The 17,261-nt window shown below is 42.0% G+C and overlaps 1 protein-coding gene across 1 annotated transcript; it reads right to left on the bottom strand.

The window, feature by feature from the left end:
- Nucleotides 1-463: 463 nt before the first annotated feature.
- On the bottom strand, nt 464-11,354 carry LOC129826653 (ectoderm-neural cortex protein 1-like). The gene is made up of 4 exons (XM_055887614.1): nt 11,068-11,354; nt 9,162-9,389; nt 7,107-8,699; nt 464-552 (listed from the first exon to the last, which is right to left on the bottom strand). The coding sequence occupies exons 2-3, from the start codon at nt 9,381-9,383 to the stop codon at nt 7,146-7,148; spliced, it is 1,776 nt and encodes a 591-aa protein (XP_055743589.1). The 5' UTR covers nt 9,384-9,389; nt 11,068-11,354; the 3' UTR covers nt 464-552; nt 7,107-7,145.
- Between the last annotated feature and the right edge of the window lie 5,907 nt (nt 11,355-17,261).

Raw genomic sequence — 17,261 nt, 5'->3', positions numbered from 1 at the left:
TGGAATTCACTTACATTTTAGCAGACGCCCTTATCCAGAGTGCCTTGCTCAAGGGCACGTCGACAGATTTTTCACCTAGTCTACCTACCTCACTTGTGAGAATCCACATGACATCGGCTGCATTTACAGTCAGCCCAATTCTTATTCTCTTTCCATTAATTGGTATTTTGACCAAATCAGATCAGCTCTTTTGACAATAATTGCACAAAAGACCAGAATTAGGCTGCCTGTGTAAACACTGTCGTAGTGGCTTGAATACTCCAAATACACTAGGCCCACAACATATTAGGAAGGATTGAGTTATTGAATAGTCATGATTGAGTTATTGAATAGTCTTTAAAGTCAAATAAGGATATACAAATGAAGGAATATAAAGTAGAGGTTATGTTCATCCTTCATGTAAACACCACAGGTTTCTTTACTCCAATAAGATAGTCCACCTGCCTGCAGTCCTTCATGTTAAACGGTAAATCCTTCTTGCCATCCTCACGTTGAATATCTTGCACCTTCACAGTCTTTAATCGAATAGATAATCCAATATAGCGATGAAGCCTAGAGAGACAAGAGAAAATAATGGTCAGGCGAATCAAAGTGTTTTTTTTTAGAGTAAAGGTCATTAGTTCGTTTAATTACACTTCCTCAACATAACAGTTGTAGGTGAGTTATTCACAATCCTAGCCTTCTCATAGTTTCCAAGAGGTGAGTCAATGTAAGACCAGAGGCAGACAAACCATCTACTAACCATCTATGTGTCTGATTGAATTATTATGAGAGCTTGATTAAACATTATTCACAAATAAATCACACCGTATGAGAGCTTGATTAAACAATACTCACAAATAAATCACACCGTATGAGAGCTTGATTAAACAATACTCACAAATAAATCACACCGTATGAGAGCTTGATTAAACAATACTCACAAATAAATCACACCGTATGAGAGCTTGATTAAACAATACTCACAAATAAATCACACCGTATGAGAGCTTGATTAAACAATACTCACAAATAAATCACACCGTACGAGAGCTTGATTAAACATTATTCACACCTAAATCACACAATGTGAGAGCTTGATTAAACAATATTCACAAATAAATCACACCGTATGAGAGCTTGATTAAACATTATTCACACCTAAATCACACAATGTGAGAGCTTGATTAAACAATACTCACAAATAAATCACACCGTATGAGAGCTTGATTAAACATTATTCACACCTAAATCACACAATGTGAGAGCTTGATTAAACAATACTCACAAATAAATCACACCGTATGAGAGCTTGATTAAACATTATTCACACCTAAATCACACAATGTGAGAGCTTGATTAAACAATACTCACAAATAAATCACACCGTATGAGAGCTTGATTAAACATTATTCACACCTAAATCACACGTTATGAGAGCTTGATTAAACATTATTCACACCTAAATCACACGTTATGAGAGCTTGATTAAACAATATTCACACCTAAATCACACCGTATGAGAGCTTGATTAAACAATACTCACACTGTATAAGAGCTTGATTAAACAATATTCACAAATAAATCACACCGTATGAGAGCTTGATTAAACATTATTCACACCTAAATCACACCGTATGAGAGCTTGATTAAACATTATTCACACCTAAATCACACGTTATGAGAGCTTGATTAAACAATATTCACACCTAAATCACACCGTATGAGAGCTTGATTAAACATTATTCCCACCTATATAACACCTAGAGTATCTACAGTATGTTTTGCTTCCACATGGAAAGTTAAAGCAAGGATAATTAGAGAATAACAAGGGACAAGACAGTCAGGGTTGTACAGGGTTGCAGGTGTGATTGCAGGATACAGTGAAAATCTTTGACCTTGAGCTCCAACATGCAGGACTAAGTGAAATCAAAGTCTTATGTTGGTGATGGAGAGACTGCAGAGAGAATGAAAATGAAGAGAAAAGGACTTGATTCAATCTGTAGTGCTGAATATCTGTGGTGTAGCGCGATTGACATTTAAAGGCAATGTTCCCGCGACAGCGGAAAATGGCATTCTCCGTAAATGCTGCATATGTCTGCCCAATCGGAAATTACCTTCAAATTTCAATCAAAATATAACGCTGAACATCAACGCTACGGATTGAATCGAACCCTACAAAGGAAAGAAAAGAGAGAGAGAAAGAGGAAGAGAGAGAGACAGAGACAGAGAGAGACAGAGAGAGACAGACAGAGACAGACAGAGAGAGAGAGAGAGAAAGAGGGAGAGAGAGAGAGAAATAGAGAGAGAGAGAGAGAGAGAGAGGAAGAGAGAGAGAGAGAGAAAGAGAGAGAGAGAGAAAGAGCGAGAGAAAGAGAGAGAGAGAGACTTTCCCTCACCACTCCTCACCACCATCTCCTCCGCTCCAACATTTACAGAGTTAGCTACCTAGGTGGGCAACATTCCACAGGCTGCACATTGCACATCATGTTGCTATGGAGTTCCCTATGAAAAAACCTGGAAAAAGGTATGGAGCACTTTTGGACTTCCCACGGATGGACTCAGCTTTAACAGACCTGGTTGAATGGGAGAAATTGAATATTTTTTTGTTGCCTGGGAGGGTCGATATATCTGTTATTCTTTTCCTATTGATTATATTTTTGAAGGACCTCTTGGGTATGTTATGAAACAGAATTTTGTGAACTTTACTTTAAAACAGATGTAATGTCGGCAGTGATTGATAGTGTCTAGAGCTGTATTACAACACATACCATTTCCTGGCGGGAGGTTTCTTGGAAGGGAGACTTTCACTAAACCACCTCAATCTTCCATCGTGAGAAAAGGCCAGGGACAATAGCCATTAACCTGTAAGAGTGTAAGCCCTGTCTGAGCTGGGGGAAGAAGGGAGTGGACGACCTACTAAGATATATGTAATTGTTTTAAAAAAAGATCATTTTTGCACATTTATTTTTTATTTTAAGACCCCTTGAGGTATCAAAAAAAAATATATGAAAAAACATTTTTATTAAGAATTTTTTTGGGGGGGGTCTTACTAGCCCATACAAAAATCTAAAGGAGCTTTGTTCTGAAGTGTCTGTCCTATGCCCGAGAGATAAAAGAAAGACCGGGAAACGTCTTTTTGGCACTAAAAAGACCTGTCTAAGCCGGGGAATGGGGGGTTCTACCAAGCTATATGGAATTGTTTTCAGAAGGTCATACTGAGGATTATTTTGCTATTTGATTTTGAAATATATAAAAACAATTATTTGATGAAAAAATGTATTTGGCCTTACTGCTATTAGCCCATACAAATGAATTGAATAACATATTCACTACATGGAACAACAGATATCCCCCCCCCCCCCCCCCAAAAAAAAAATCTAAAGGAAGTTTGTTCTGAAGCGTCTTTCCTAAATCTGAGAGATTCTTTTAGTTTTTTTTACATTAATTTAACCCCTTATTTTTGTCAATAAACAGTTTCCATATATACTTCCATACATGTGTTCAACTGGTTCTGGGGGACCTTCAGCCTTGACTTGTTAGGCCTGTGGGCAAAACAACGGACACGTACAGTGCCTTGCAAAAGTTTTCACCCCCTTGGTGTTTTCCTATTTTGTTTCATTACAACCTGTAATTTAAATGGATTTTATTTGGATTTCATGTAATGGACATACACAAAATAGTCCAAATTGGTGAAGTGAAATTTAAAAAATTACTTGTTTCAAAATATAAATAAAAAATACAAAAAATTTAAGTGGTGGGTGCATATGTATTCACCCCTTTGCTATGAACCCCCTAAATAAGATCTGGTGCAACCAATTACCTTCAGAAGTCATAATTAGTTAAATAAAGTCCAACTGTGTGCAATCTAAGTGTCACATGATCTGTCACATGATCTCAGTATATATACACCTGTTCTGAAAGGCCCCAGAGTCTGCAACACCACTAAGCAAGGGGCACCACCAAGCAAACAGCACTATCAAGACCAAGGAGCTCTCCAAACAGGTCAGGAACAAAGTTGTGGAGAAGTACAGATCAGGGTTGGGTTATAAAAATATTTGAAATTTGAACATCCCACGGAGCACCATTAAATCCATTATCAAAAAATGGAAAAAATATGGCACCACACAACGTGCCAAGGAAGGGCCGCCCACCAAAACTCACGGACCAGGCAAGGAGGGCATTAATCAGAGAGGCAACAAAGAGACCAAAGATAACCCTGAAGGAGCTGCACAGCGGAGATTGGAGTATCTGTCCATAGGACCACTTTAAGCCGCACACTCCACAGAGCTGGGCTTTACGGAAGGCCAGAAAAAAAGCCATTGCTTAAAGAAAAAAGAAAACACGTTTGGTGTTCACCAGAAGGCATGTTGGAGACTCCCCAAACATATGGAAGAAGGTACTATGTTCAGAAGATAATAAAATTGAGCTTTTTGGCCATCAAGGAAAACGCTATATCTGGCGCAAACCCAGCACAACTCATCACCCCGAGAACACCATCCCCACAGTGAAGCATGGTGGTGGCAGCATCATGCTGTGGGGATGTTTTTCATCAGCAGGGACTGGGAAACTGGTCAGAATTGAAGGAATTATGGATGGCGCTAAATACAGGGAAATTCTTGAGGGAAACCTGTTTCAGTCTTCCAGAGATTTGAGACTGGGATGGAGGTTCACCTTCCAGCAGGACAATGACCCTAAGCATACTGCTAAAGCAACACTCGAGTGGTTTAAGGGGAAACATTTAAATGTGTTGCAATGGCCTAGCCCAGACCTCAGTCCAATTGAGAATATGTGGTATGACTTAAAGATTGTTGTACACCAGCAGAACCCATCCATCTTGAGGCAGTTTTGCCTTGAAGAATGGGCAAAGATCCCAGCGGCTAGATGTGCCAAACTTATAGAGACAGACCCCAAGAGACTTGCAAATGTAACTGCTGCAAAAGGTGACTCTACAAAGTATTGACTTTGGGGGGATGAATAGTTATGCACGCTCAAGTATTCTGTTTTTTGTCTTATTTCTTGTTTGTGTCACTATAAAAAATATTTTGCATCTTCAAAGTGGTAGGCATGTTGTGTAAATCATATGATACAAACCCCCAAATAATCAATTTTAATTCCAGGTTGTAAGGCAACAAAATAGGAAAAATGCCAAGGGGGGTGAATACTTTCACAAGCCACTTATGTGTTCATGAGAGTCTCACTTTTACACAGAGGGGTCATAATTAGTGTGTAGCGCAAACTGTTCGGACGCTACAGATGGAAGTTGGCAGATCGACTGTATCTACTTCAGACGAGTCCCAAGACGCTTGTGGGGGTCATAGAGAAAAACGGAGAACACCATGGTGTTCGTGAGAGTCTCGTCTTTCCATGGAGTTTATAGGCCAAACCGTTCAGATGCTACAGACGATTTTGTGAGAAGACTGATTTTCAGGATGTCTTATGGTCTAACAAACACTGCTCTAGCTCTGTCACCTTTCACTGCAGATGAAGATGTGTTACATAGGTGGATGGTCTAACAAACCCTGCTCTAGCTCTGTCACCTTTCACTGCAGATGAAGAAGTGTTACATAGGTGGATGGTCTAACAAACACTGCTCTAGCTCTGTCACCTTTCACTGCAGATGAAGAAGTGTTACATAGGTGGATGGTCTAACAAACACTGCTCTAGCTCTGTCACCTTTCACTGCAGATGAAGAAGTGTTACATAGGTGGATGGTCTAACAAACCCTGCTCTAGCTCTGTCACCTTTCACTGCAGATGAAGAAGTGTTACATAGGTGGATGGGGTGGATTGAGATGCATCCAATGCAAAAAAACAGATATCTCTAGCTTAAACTAGTTTAGGGCTCCCGAGTGGTGCAGCGGTCTAAGGCACTGCATCTCAGTGTACGAGGCGTCACTACAGTCCCTGGTTCGAATCCAGGCTGTATCACATCCGGCCATGATTGGGAGTCCCATAGGGCGGCACACAATTGGCCCAGCATCGGCCGGGGTAGGCAGTCATTGTAAATAAGAATTTGTTCTTAAATGGCTTACCTAGTTAAATAAAATATATATATAATAATTAAACTAACTGATTTCTATGGGGATTTTTTAAATATGCTAATTAGATTTCCGTGGGGGCGCGGACATCGATCTTAGGAGGTCAGCCAATGACCACTGACAAGCATTCCAGGCCTGCGCTGCCTACCACCATCATGTCCCTTTATCCCAATTCTAATCAAACAGGTTGGACAATAGAGAGCTGTATGGAAAGAGAGAGAGAGAGAAGCATTCCTTAGAAGACAAAGACCACCACTCCACTCCCCTCTGCTTTCTATCAGACCAGAGCTATGACCCTCCCCCTCCACACACACCACAGTGCAAGCCCATGGGTTTCAGCCCACCCAGGCCTTTCAAACAGACATCAGGCTTCTACTTCAATAAACAATGTGGGCCACCACCATAGACTTCCCATCTAAACTTCTCTACCTAGTCCCACTGGACTGAACTAGCACAAATCACTGCCTCTACACACCCCTCCCACTCTACCTGCTCTTCCCACTCATAACATCTGGGTAGACTAATGTTCCTGGGTCAACTCTCATAACAACATCTGGGTAGACTAATGTTCCTGGGTCGACTCTCATAACAACATCTGGGTAGACTAATGTTCCTGGGTCGACTCTCATAACAACATCTGGGTAGACTAATGCTCCTGGGTCGACTCTCATAACAACATCTGGGTAGACTAATGTTCCTGGGTCGACTCTCATAACAACATCTGGGTAGACTAATGTTCCTGGGTCTACTCTCATGGCTGCAGTCTATCACCCCTATTAGGAGACACCTCTGTATTCCTGCATTATCATCTAATATTATAATAATCTAGGATTGAAAGGTAATTGGTTGTTTTTAAATGAGCCCGATTACTTATTAGTATTTATTCATTTATTCATTTTTGAATAGTGGATGACTATTTAGCTCTGTGCTATGATTTAGAAAGATGTATGAGTTGTCAGGCAGGAGGACTGCTGTGGTGTTTCTGGCTGAATATCAGTCATCATTCCAATATTGTACTTGTCCGAGACAAACAGACAACAGGACAACCGTGGAGCCAAGAATATTTATCATCCATTATTCCACTCACCGTGAGGCCGATGCTCGACGTTGAGTCGGAGTCCAGTCCTCAGTCTGGGAGGTGTTTCCAGGTGGAGACGAATGCTGTGGGGATGAGTGAGTAGGGTACGGTAGTGATGCTGTTCCACGCGTCCAGTGTCGGATCGTAACAGTCCAGAGTCTTACACCGCTGAGTGCCAAAGTAGCCTCCCACCACATACAGTTTGTTACCTGACGCCACCGCCTGGCAGCTCATCCTCTTGGCTGTCACATCTGCTACTTTAGTCCATTGGTAACTGTCGCTGTTGAACTTATAGGCAGAGCACGCCGAGAACTCTGTGTCGCCACCCATCACAAAGATCTGGTTGTTGAGGACGGCAGCGGCCGTGTAGCGCCAGGGCTGTGGGCAGGAGGCGGGGACAGACCACCTATTCTCCTGTGGGTCGTAGAGCTGCACCTTGGGTAATTTGTCATGGGTGACGCTGGTTCCTCCGAAGGCGAAGAGTTTGAGTTTGACACTGACCACCGCCGCGTTGCTCACGCCTTCCCTAAGCGGCGCCACCATGCACCACTTGTTGGCAACCGGGTCGTACTTCTCGACCTGTTTGAGTGACCCAGAGGGCGAGGCGGGGAGACAGCCTGTACCCGCCGTGTGTCCTCCAACCACGTAGAGGCAGTTTTTGAGCTCGGCCGATCCGTGGCCGAAGCGGGCGATGATCATAGGCGCCGCCTTGGACCACTCCTCGCGGGACGTATCGTAGACCCACACGTCTTTGGACACACCGTTCTCTGAGCCCCTCCCGCCGGTAACATAGACCTTACAGCTGATGGCGCAAGCGCTGAACTCCTTCCTGGGGCTGGGGATGTCGGCCTTGGGGATGATCTCCTTGGCCTTCTGGTCTACCAGGTACAGCTTGTCACACATGAAGGTCTGTCCTCCCAAGAGGAACAGGGCGTGGCTGGTCTTCCTGGGCCTGGCCAGGGGGCTGTTGACCACACCATCGTTCTGGAGGATCCTGAGTTTATAGCGTATGGCCTCGTCCACCAGCTCCTTGCTCTTTGTCTGGGTATTGATTAGCTCCTCTGTGGACACGTTCTCCATGAGGAAGATGGTGGGGAGCAGGGCCAGGCGGACCGTCCTCAGCAGCTCGGGGAGGTGGCAGTGCCTCCTCTCCAGGTCATAGTTGACCCAGTTGAGGGCTGCCTCGTAGACCAGCCTCTCGTCCTCCGTCTCTAACTCTTCATGGGACAGCAGCGTCACCGCCATGTCCTTGGGCAGCTGGAGGAAGTCCTCCGTCTTGCAGATGGTGGAGAAGTTGCTGAGGCACATGCCCCAGGAGAGCTCGGACAGCTTGGTGCACTGGTGGGCATCGGACAGCAGAAGCATGCCCAGGCAATTGGACGTTGCCAAGTTCCGCTCCAGAAACTCAGCGCAGGCGTCCCGGATGTCCTGGAACTCCAGCATGTCTCCTGCCTCCAGGAGGGACTCTGCATTCTCCTCGTTGATCACCACCCGGGAGGTGTAGGCATAGTCTAGTAGGAGCTCCAGCACCTCTGGGTGGATGGAGTCCCTGAAGTCCACTTCGCTGGCCTGGCTCTCCCGGAGACCTCCACTGAACATGGCCTGGAACAAAGAGAGTGGGACACCAAGAGTTAGCTTGTTAGCAGTAGCATTGATAGCATTGGCATGGCGGCAAAGGTGTCATATTTTCCTATTGGAGATGATCACAGTGATAGAGATGATAATCATGTTGCAAGGTGATTTGTACAGATGTAGTATCTTAACTTGATCACTCTGTTGTCGATGCAGGAAATTCAAATGAGACTTGTGAATAACATACATTCACTGAAAAGCCTTTCTTTCACTAGAGCTCACACCTAAACTATAGCCTACTGTAGCCTATCAAATCGAATTTTCTTGTTAGAAATGATCACTTATTTGTTTTATTCATCAAATTTTCCTCCTGCAGGATTATTTTACTCCTGCGATGAAATTGGTCAAATTAAGATCCTACATCTGTACATCAGTCAGTCAGCAGTCATCTGCAAAATCAGCTGCAATGTTGAACAAGCCCAGTGTCTATACCTGGAAGTAGCGACTGCATGCAGCCAGCACAGCACGGTGGCAGGGGAAGGAGCGTCTCCCAGCGTGGAGGAGGACATCGGTGAAGAGCTGCTGCTGCCGGAGCGCGTTGAGGTGGGTAAGGACGCTGTCCGCGTACGATGACTTGTGAAACAGGAAGATGTTCATGGACGCCGAGCTGAGGCAGGATTTGCGGTTCTCATGCGTGCAGACGGACATTTTCATTGGATCCTTCGAGATGAGGGAGGGAGAAGAAGAATGAGTCACACATAAATGAGACTGATATCTAGTCCTTATTGACAATACTAAAAGCTGCATGAACTACCTGCACGGCAATGCCTCTATACTGTCATTTTAAGCTTTGTTGCACAACTCTGATCTTGAGTGCTTAGACAGATTAAATGTTTTTACCTGCTTTTAACACAGAAGACCAATAGCTCATACGCTAGGTTAGTGGTTCACAAGCTTTTTTGGTTACTGTACCACCAAGTACATTTTTCTCTGCCCATACTACCCTTGAAGTACCTCCCTCATGTGCATTTTACCAGTCTCATAACCCTCTGGTCTCGTAAGCATTCTCAAGTAGGGAAGGAGATACCAGTTGCACAACTGAACGCATTGAACCAAAATGTGTCTCCCACATTTAACCCAACCCCTCTGAACCAGAGAGGTGCAGGAGAACAGTTGTTGTTGGGCAATAACTGCCTTGCTCAAGGGAAGAAAGGACGATCCCCCCCCCCACCTTGCCGGCGCAGGGATGTGAACCAGCAACGTTATGGTTACTAGCCCAACAGCTTTAACCGCTAGGCTACTTGTGGATAGGCCAAGTACCCCCAGGGATGCTAGTACTGCTGGTTGAGAACCACCGCACTAGGCTAAATCCACTCACACACAATGGAAAACCTTTATTGTCATCTCCTGTCTTGAATGCATTAGTAAGTGTTCTCTGCCAGAGACAATGGCATCTTGACTTTGAGTGATGTCATACAAGCCAAACTCCTGACGTTTTTTTTCTTTCTAAAAACATACAGCCTTCCTAAATTACAAACAGCTGTGTGCCTCTGAGGCAACTCCAACTCCCCAACTCTGACTGTTAGCTGTTGACAGTATCCCAACGGCTTTGTTGTTTTCAGACTTGAAATGTGCTGAATTCTTTCAAAATAGCTTTATAAGCAATATTAGTGGAATCAACAAGAACAAACCAGCTGTAGGGAGGACAAGGTTTCAGCCATTAACCAAAGCCATTAACCAGCAGCTAGACTTATTTCAATGACAGATTGATTAGACTACAAATACCCTGGGGATAGAAAACTAGACAATGCATCTTCTGTATTTGCCAGTTACCACATTATGGAGAGGACTGTATCAGCCTAATATTCACATTACTAGGACCACGGGAGTTACTAGACTATATCAATGTAATCCATATGCCTTCCAGGCAATGGTATGGTCTCATACCAGTTGAAGCTCAAGGTTGTTTTGACCACAGAGATCCTATGAATCAATTCTATATGTAATGCTATGGTGTTGACAGCCCTGATATTAATATGATGTAGGTCTTTTTAAAACAAGTTATTACAGCTGTTATTAAAGTGTTATTACATGTAATCGTCTCTGAATCTCCAGTCTCAAGCCTTAATGTAGCTGTGGTATGAAAGAAGTGGTGTGGGGAAATATTACCCTCACACAACAACACTGACCTGTAGTAATTAATTCGCGCTCAAAACTGGAGTGCTTTGAAATATACAGTATATCCACAATATTACAACAACAACAAAAAATGAAATGCATCGCACCAACAAGTTGTTGTAGCCCCCTGAATTTCTAACCATAATATCTTATTTTCACAACAATACTGATCACTGCAGATCTTCAGAACCACAGATGATAATAGTAGATGGACATTTACCTCTGACTGACTAAGAGCATGACACTCCGGTCCAGTGAGAACCACGATGCTCTCGAGACCGATATTTCCTCTCCTCTTGAAAAAGATACAAAGTTGCACTGAAGGACTCCAAAACAGCGTAATCTGTCGCTTCTCTACTGTAGTCTCGATGCGTGATCTCGTTCATTGAAACGAATGAGATATTAGTTTTCTTCTGTTATAATACACATTATGAGATCTGAAATGCAAGTTAAGAGGAATGTCGCCAGTCTTGTAATATAATGTCTTTCGCTTTGACTCAGCGAGAGGTAAAGAGCTCTGGAAAGAAAGGAGATGGTTTTAAAGCGTGATGTGGGAGGGGCAATGTTCAAGAAAGGGGGCGGCGTATGCAAACTAGTAGTGCTTTTTAAACGTGGTCACTCACCAACCCTTCCTTCCTTCCTGATCCTGAAGAGTTACAGGGTGTGCAGCCATTGGTTCCACATCTATGCTCTAAAACACCTGATTAAAATAATCATGAATACTTTGATTAGCTGCTATGCCTACCAGTTGACTGGTGATAAGTGCTTTCAGCTGTTTTGTTCAAGCACATCCATTAAATAGTGAATAGCACCACCTGTCGTTGGAAAGTAGTCTCAATCCCGGTATACATTCTATCAAGCCGTAAAAGGAGATCCTTCCTGCGTCTACAGAAAACCTCTTGATATTCATAATATATTTTATGAATAAGCGTTAATACAATATTTATAAATGATTAATAAATAGGTATTTCATTATTTGTGAAGATTTATAAACATGTATAATGCCATATTAATTTATATTCTGAGGCTATATTGAAAAGTTTATCCAAGCCTCTCATGTCTTCGTATTTATGGGAATGAAAACCATTCATGCCACGTACTCTAAACCTGTCCTTCCTTGCTGACTCTCCTTGGGTTTTTGAAAGGGGCATTAAATAAAATGTATTATTATTATTTATTGAAATTATAGCATTTTAGCATTTCAATAGTTACGTGGCAGGCAGGCATCACCGGTCTGTAAATTAATTGTCATAATTACTCTCCCAACAAAACAACACCCCCCTTGATGTATCTCACCTCACAACTCTTCATAACAGATTATTATTCAACAACAATGTAATTGAAAACTCCTATCTGATTCATGCAGGTTGTGCCCTAAATGACACCCTATTCCAGCCATCATCAACTAGATTCAGTCCCGGGACAAGTTTTTCTTGAGTGGATGGTCAGGGGGCCAGAACATAATTACACATCATTTGTAGACTGCAAATTGACCACAAGAAGCCCAAACAGATATAATATTAGACTAAAATATAATCACTTCAAACCTTGATTACATTTATATACGATCACATATATTTCATATTTATATAGGTGGGAATACGTTGGAACATATTTTTGTTTTTAGTATTTTATGTCCAACAATTAAAAAAAAAAAATAATGGAATTTTTTATTTTTATTTGTGTAACTTGGTGGGCCACCAGTTGGGGAAACCTGCCCTATTCCCTACATTGGGGTGGCAGGTAGCCTAGTGGTTAGAGAGTTGGACTAGTAACCGGAAGGTTGCTAGATCAAATCCCTGAGCTAACAAGGTAAAAAGCTGTCATTCTGCCCCTGAACAAGGCAGTTAACCCACTGTTCCTAGGCTGTCATTGAAAATAAGAATTTGTTCTTAACTGACTTGCCTAGTTAAAAAAAGGTAAAATCCCCCCAAAAATAGTGCACTACATTTGACCAGAGCCCTATAGGCCCTGGACACAGGCCAAGAGTACCATTTAGCATTATGTTCTGACCAGTGAAGCATCCCTTCTTTTGATGTGACAACAGAGTATGTATTGTGGTGAGTGGTTCTTTGATCCCTTGGTTTTTAAAAGCAGACATGTGTTCCACTTATAGCAGATGCTTTTATCCAAAGTGAAGTACAGAGCAGGGTGCAGTGAGTGCGTACATTATTTACACACATTATATACATTATATATATATACATTATTTACATGTGATCCCTGCTGGAATTGAACCACCAACACTGAAAGAAGTATTATGCAACAAACCCCACTTATGAGGGAACTTTGGGCCAGTAACCGAAATTTTATTGGTTGCAGATTTTTTTTTTGTTGCAGATGTTATCACAGGCACAGCGAAATGCGTATGTTTGTAGCTCCAACAGTGCAGTAATATCGAACAATGCAAAACAATACACATATCATTGGCAGCTCTATGGTGAGAAACATCTCAGTTCTTTGCTATCCTGGAGCAGGAGTACAGGCCATTACAAAGTTGCTTCCTACTGTTCACAACCTTATCTGACCCTTTTTCTTTCCATTTTTGGCCTAAAATGACATACCCAAATCTAACTGCCTGTAGCTCAGGCCCTGAAGCAAGGATATGCATTTTCTTGGTACATTTTGAAAATAAACACTTTGAAGTTTGTGGAAATGTGAAAGAAATGTAGGAGAATATAACACATTAGATCTGGTAAAAGATAATACAAAGAAAAAAACAACTGTTTTTTTGTCTTTTTTTGTACCATCATCTTGAAATGCAAGAGAAAGGCCCCGGTGCCCAGGTGCAATTTAGATATTGGCCACTAGATGGCAGCAGTGTATATGCAAAGTTTTAGTCTGATCCAATGAGCCATTGCATTTCTGTTCAAAATGTTTACTGCCCAAATCAAGACTGCCCAAATGTGCCCAAAAAATGATGAATAACTTCTCATGTTCAAAACTGTGCACTCTCCTCAAACAATAACATGGTATTATTTCACTGTAATAGCTACTGTAAATTGGACAGTGTAGTTAGATTAACAAGAATTTAAGCTTTCTGCCAATATCAGATATGTCTATGTCCTGGGAAATGTTCTCGTTACTAACAACCTCATGCTAATCGCATTAGCCTACGTTATCACAACTGTCCCGCAGGGGACCCACCGATCCTGAAGAAGTTTTAATTCTGCAGAAATCTGCCTTGAAGCAGTATCCACACCCATCGGATGTAGTGACCATAATATGGTAGCCATGTCTAGGAAAACCAAAGTTCCAAAGGCTGGGCCTAATATAGTGTACAGTATAAGAGGTTTTGTAGTGATTCCTATGTTGAAGATGTAAATAATATTTGCTGGTCTGTTGCGTGTAATGAGGAGCAAACAGACGCTGCACTTGACACATTTCTGAAATTGCTTATTCCAGTTACTAATAAGCTAGCATCCATTAAGGCAATTACTGTAAAAACAGTTAAATCCCCATAGATTGATGAGGAATTGAACAATTATATGATTGAGAGGGATGAGGCAAAAGGAATGTTGGGCAATTTGGGCAGAAAGGCTCGTGGGTTTATTTTCGTGGACAGATTTTGGGTGGGGTAAAACCTCTCGCCTCTTCCACTCTTCCTTCATTGAATCAGATGGCTCATTCATCACAAAACCCACTGATATTGCCAACTACTTTAATGCTTTTTTAAATGGCAAGGTAAGCAAACTTAGGCATGCCAACAATAAACTCTGAACCTACACATCCATTCATAACTCACCAAATTATGAAAGACAAGCATTGTAATTTTGAATTGTGTAAAGTGAGTTTTGAAGAGGTGTTAAAAAAGTATTGTTGTCTATCAACAATGACAAGCCACCTAGCTCTGAGAAAATGGATGGGAAATTATTGAGGATGATAGCGGACTATATTGCCACTCTTATTTGCCATCTCTTCAGTCTAAGCCTACAGGAAAGTGTGCGCCCTCAGGCCTGGAGGGAAGCTAAAGTCAGGCCGATGTCCAAGAATAGCAAAGTACCCTTTACTGACTCAAACTGCCGACCAATCAGCCTGCTACCATCCCTTAGTAAACGTTTGGACAAAATTGTGTTTGACCAGATACAATGCTATTTCACAGTAAACAAATGAACAACTGACTTGCAGATATGGGATATACACATTTTTAAATTAATTATAAACATAGTTTATTTATTTATTTATTGTCCTATCATGATGGAATGGTCTGCAACCCTATACCCTAGATACCCACCTGAGTGACCCATACACTAAGGAGAAGTCCTTATCTGTTTTTATGGGCCTACTGTAAGTAGTCTATACTCAGCCAAATCAGACAAATGAATGTGATCAGAGACCTACTAGAGCAGCAGCGCCCCCTCAAGGTTCTGAGCCTGCTTGGCAGGGTTGGTCCTACAAAGCCAAAGCCCCCGGATGGGAGAGCATAATATACAACAAAATTCCCAAAGCTGCAAAGGAAAACCTTGACGACCTTATACCTAGCCGGTGGGGATTCCTGTGGGTTGCCCCCAACCAGATAGTGGCAGTGCTGGCAACACTAGCTGCAATAACCCATGGGGAGGGGGTCACACTCGGACATTCAGAGAGGGAGCATATTATTCTGGTCCTGGTGCCACAAAATAATCAAAGGTCTGACTGCACAGAGATGCTTGGGAATATGGTCACAACGGGGGACCAGTGTGTGTTTCAGGGGAAGGGGGTGTATCTCATCTCCATCACCTAGGACTTACAATGGTTAATCAAATCTCCCATTTTTTGCCAGATTTTGCTCAATTTTGCAGGCCTTCTCAAACAGCTGCAACTGTATATGCATTCGTAAATCAAGTCCTTTCTTGAGTTGGACTCTGGGATGGAACAACTGTTGAGCATCTGAGATTATGGTTGTTTGTGGGGGAAAGTGTTTGTGTGCGTATGTGTGTATGTATTGAATTGAATTGCTGCTAGGGAGTACAACTGTTGCTCGGGAGTAAAGATGGTAGGGACAATATAGGATGAATCACAATAATTGTTTGCAAAAATAATAATTGCGTGCCAAAAACGTAATTTTTGTAATGACAATCATGGTTAGAGGTAACAATCCTGCCTACATTTTTACGAATATTATATGTTAATTAGGGAAATTAAAATAATCAGCATTTTTAATATATATATATTTTTAAATACCTATATATAATGCAAATCGAAGTGAGGGCAATGGAAATGCTTTTGGCGGTTGATCTACTTCTGTTCTGTGGGTGGCACTGCTCTTTTTGAAGGATGGGTCCCGGTCTCTTGGGGGCCCTGGGATACGGGGGGACGGCAGTGGTCTGCTGGTCACTGGGTTGACAAATCAAATTGGGATGGGGAGGGGTTTTAGTGGGTGGAAAAGTGGGGTTCAATTGGAGGTTTACTTAGTACCAATGCAAATATCATGGTACAGCTATATGGACACTCAGTCACTATTGTACTTTTTAATGGTGAGTTTACAAACATATATTATGACAAATAGATTTGAAGCTTGTATCTCGTTATGGTAAATAGTGAAATAAATATAGCCAGTTATAATTGTAATGGCTTAGCAGATAATAACAAAAGACGATCAGTATTTACCTGGCTAAAAGAGAAGCAATATCTATTGTTTACAGGAAACTCAGTCAACAATTTTAGATGAAGTTGTGTGGGAAAAGGATAGGGAGGGGCTAAATATATTTCTCCCATGGACCAACATTTTAAAAAGGAGTGATGATATTGATTAACAGTAGTTTTGATTCGAATGTGCAAATTGTCCAGGCAGATCTTCAAGGTAGATGGATGATTTTAAATACATTACTGGACCATAAACAGATATGGCTCATTAACCTATACGGTCCAAATAATGATGATCCACGCTTCTTTGAAAATATATATAATAATTTATCAACCGTACAAGCAATACAAAACTCTATTATCATGGTGGGAGATTATAATATATGATACGGTTTTAATACCTCTGTGGACCGTAAAGGACATCACACCACAAACTATCACCCTGATGCACTTAAGGAAACCACGAATGTCATGGATTTTACTGGAATTGTGACACCCTGATCTGTTTCACCAGTCTTTGTGCTTGTCTCCACCCCCCTCCAGGTGTCGACAGGCCTGCCCTTGACCTGTCGTTTTCCCTGCCCCCTGTTCCTTCATTACTTCAACACTGTCTGCATCTGCATCTGGGTCTTCTCCTGAAACATGATAGGAACTACTGGATGTATGGCGGCTTAAATATCCTGACCCAGTGAGATATACATGGCGGAGGGTCAATCAAGCTCGTCGTCTTGACTACTTTCTTATGTCATTCTCTCTGGCACCAAAAGTTTACAAAGTGTTGATAGGGGACAGAATGCAGTCAGACCATCACATAATTGGCATATATATTACTCTCACAGAATTTCCACG

Source organism: Salvelinus fontinalis, chromosome 28, assembly GCF_029448725.1.
Source record: "Salvelinus fontinalis isolate EN_2023a chromosome 28, ASM2944872v1, whole genome shotgun sequence".
Lineage (NCBI taxonomy): Eukaryota > Metazoa > Chordata > Actinopteri > Salmoniformes > Salmonidae > Salvelinus > Salvelinus fontinalis.
This window is presented reverse-complemented; position numbering and strand designations above follow the sequence as displayed.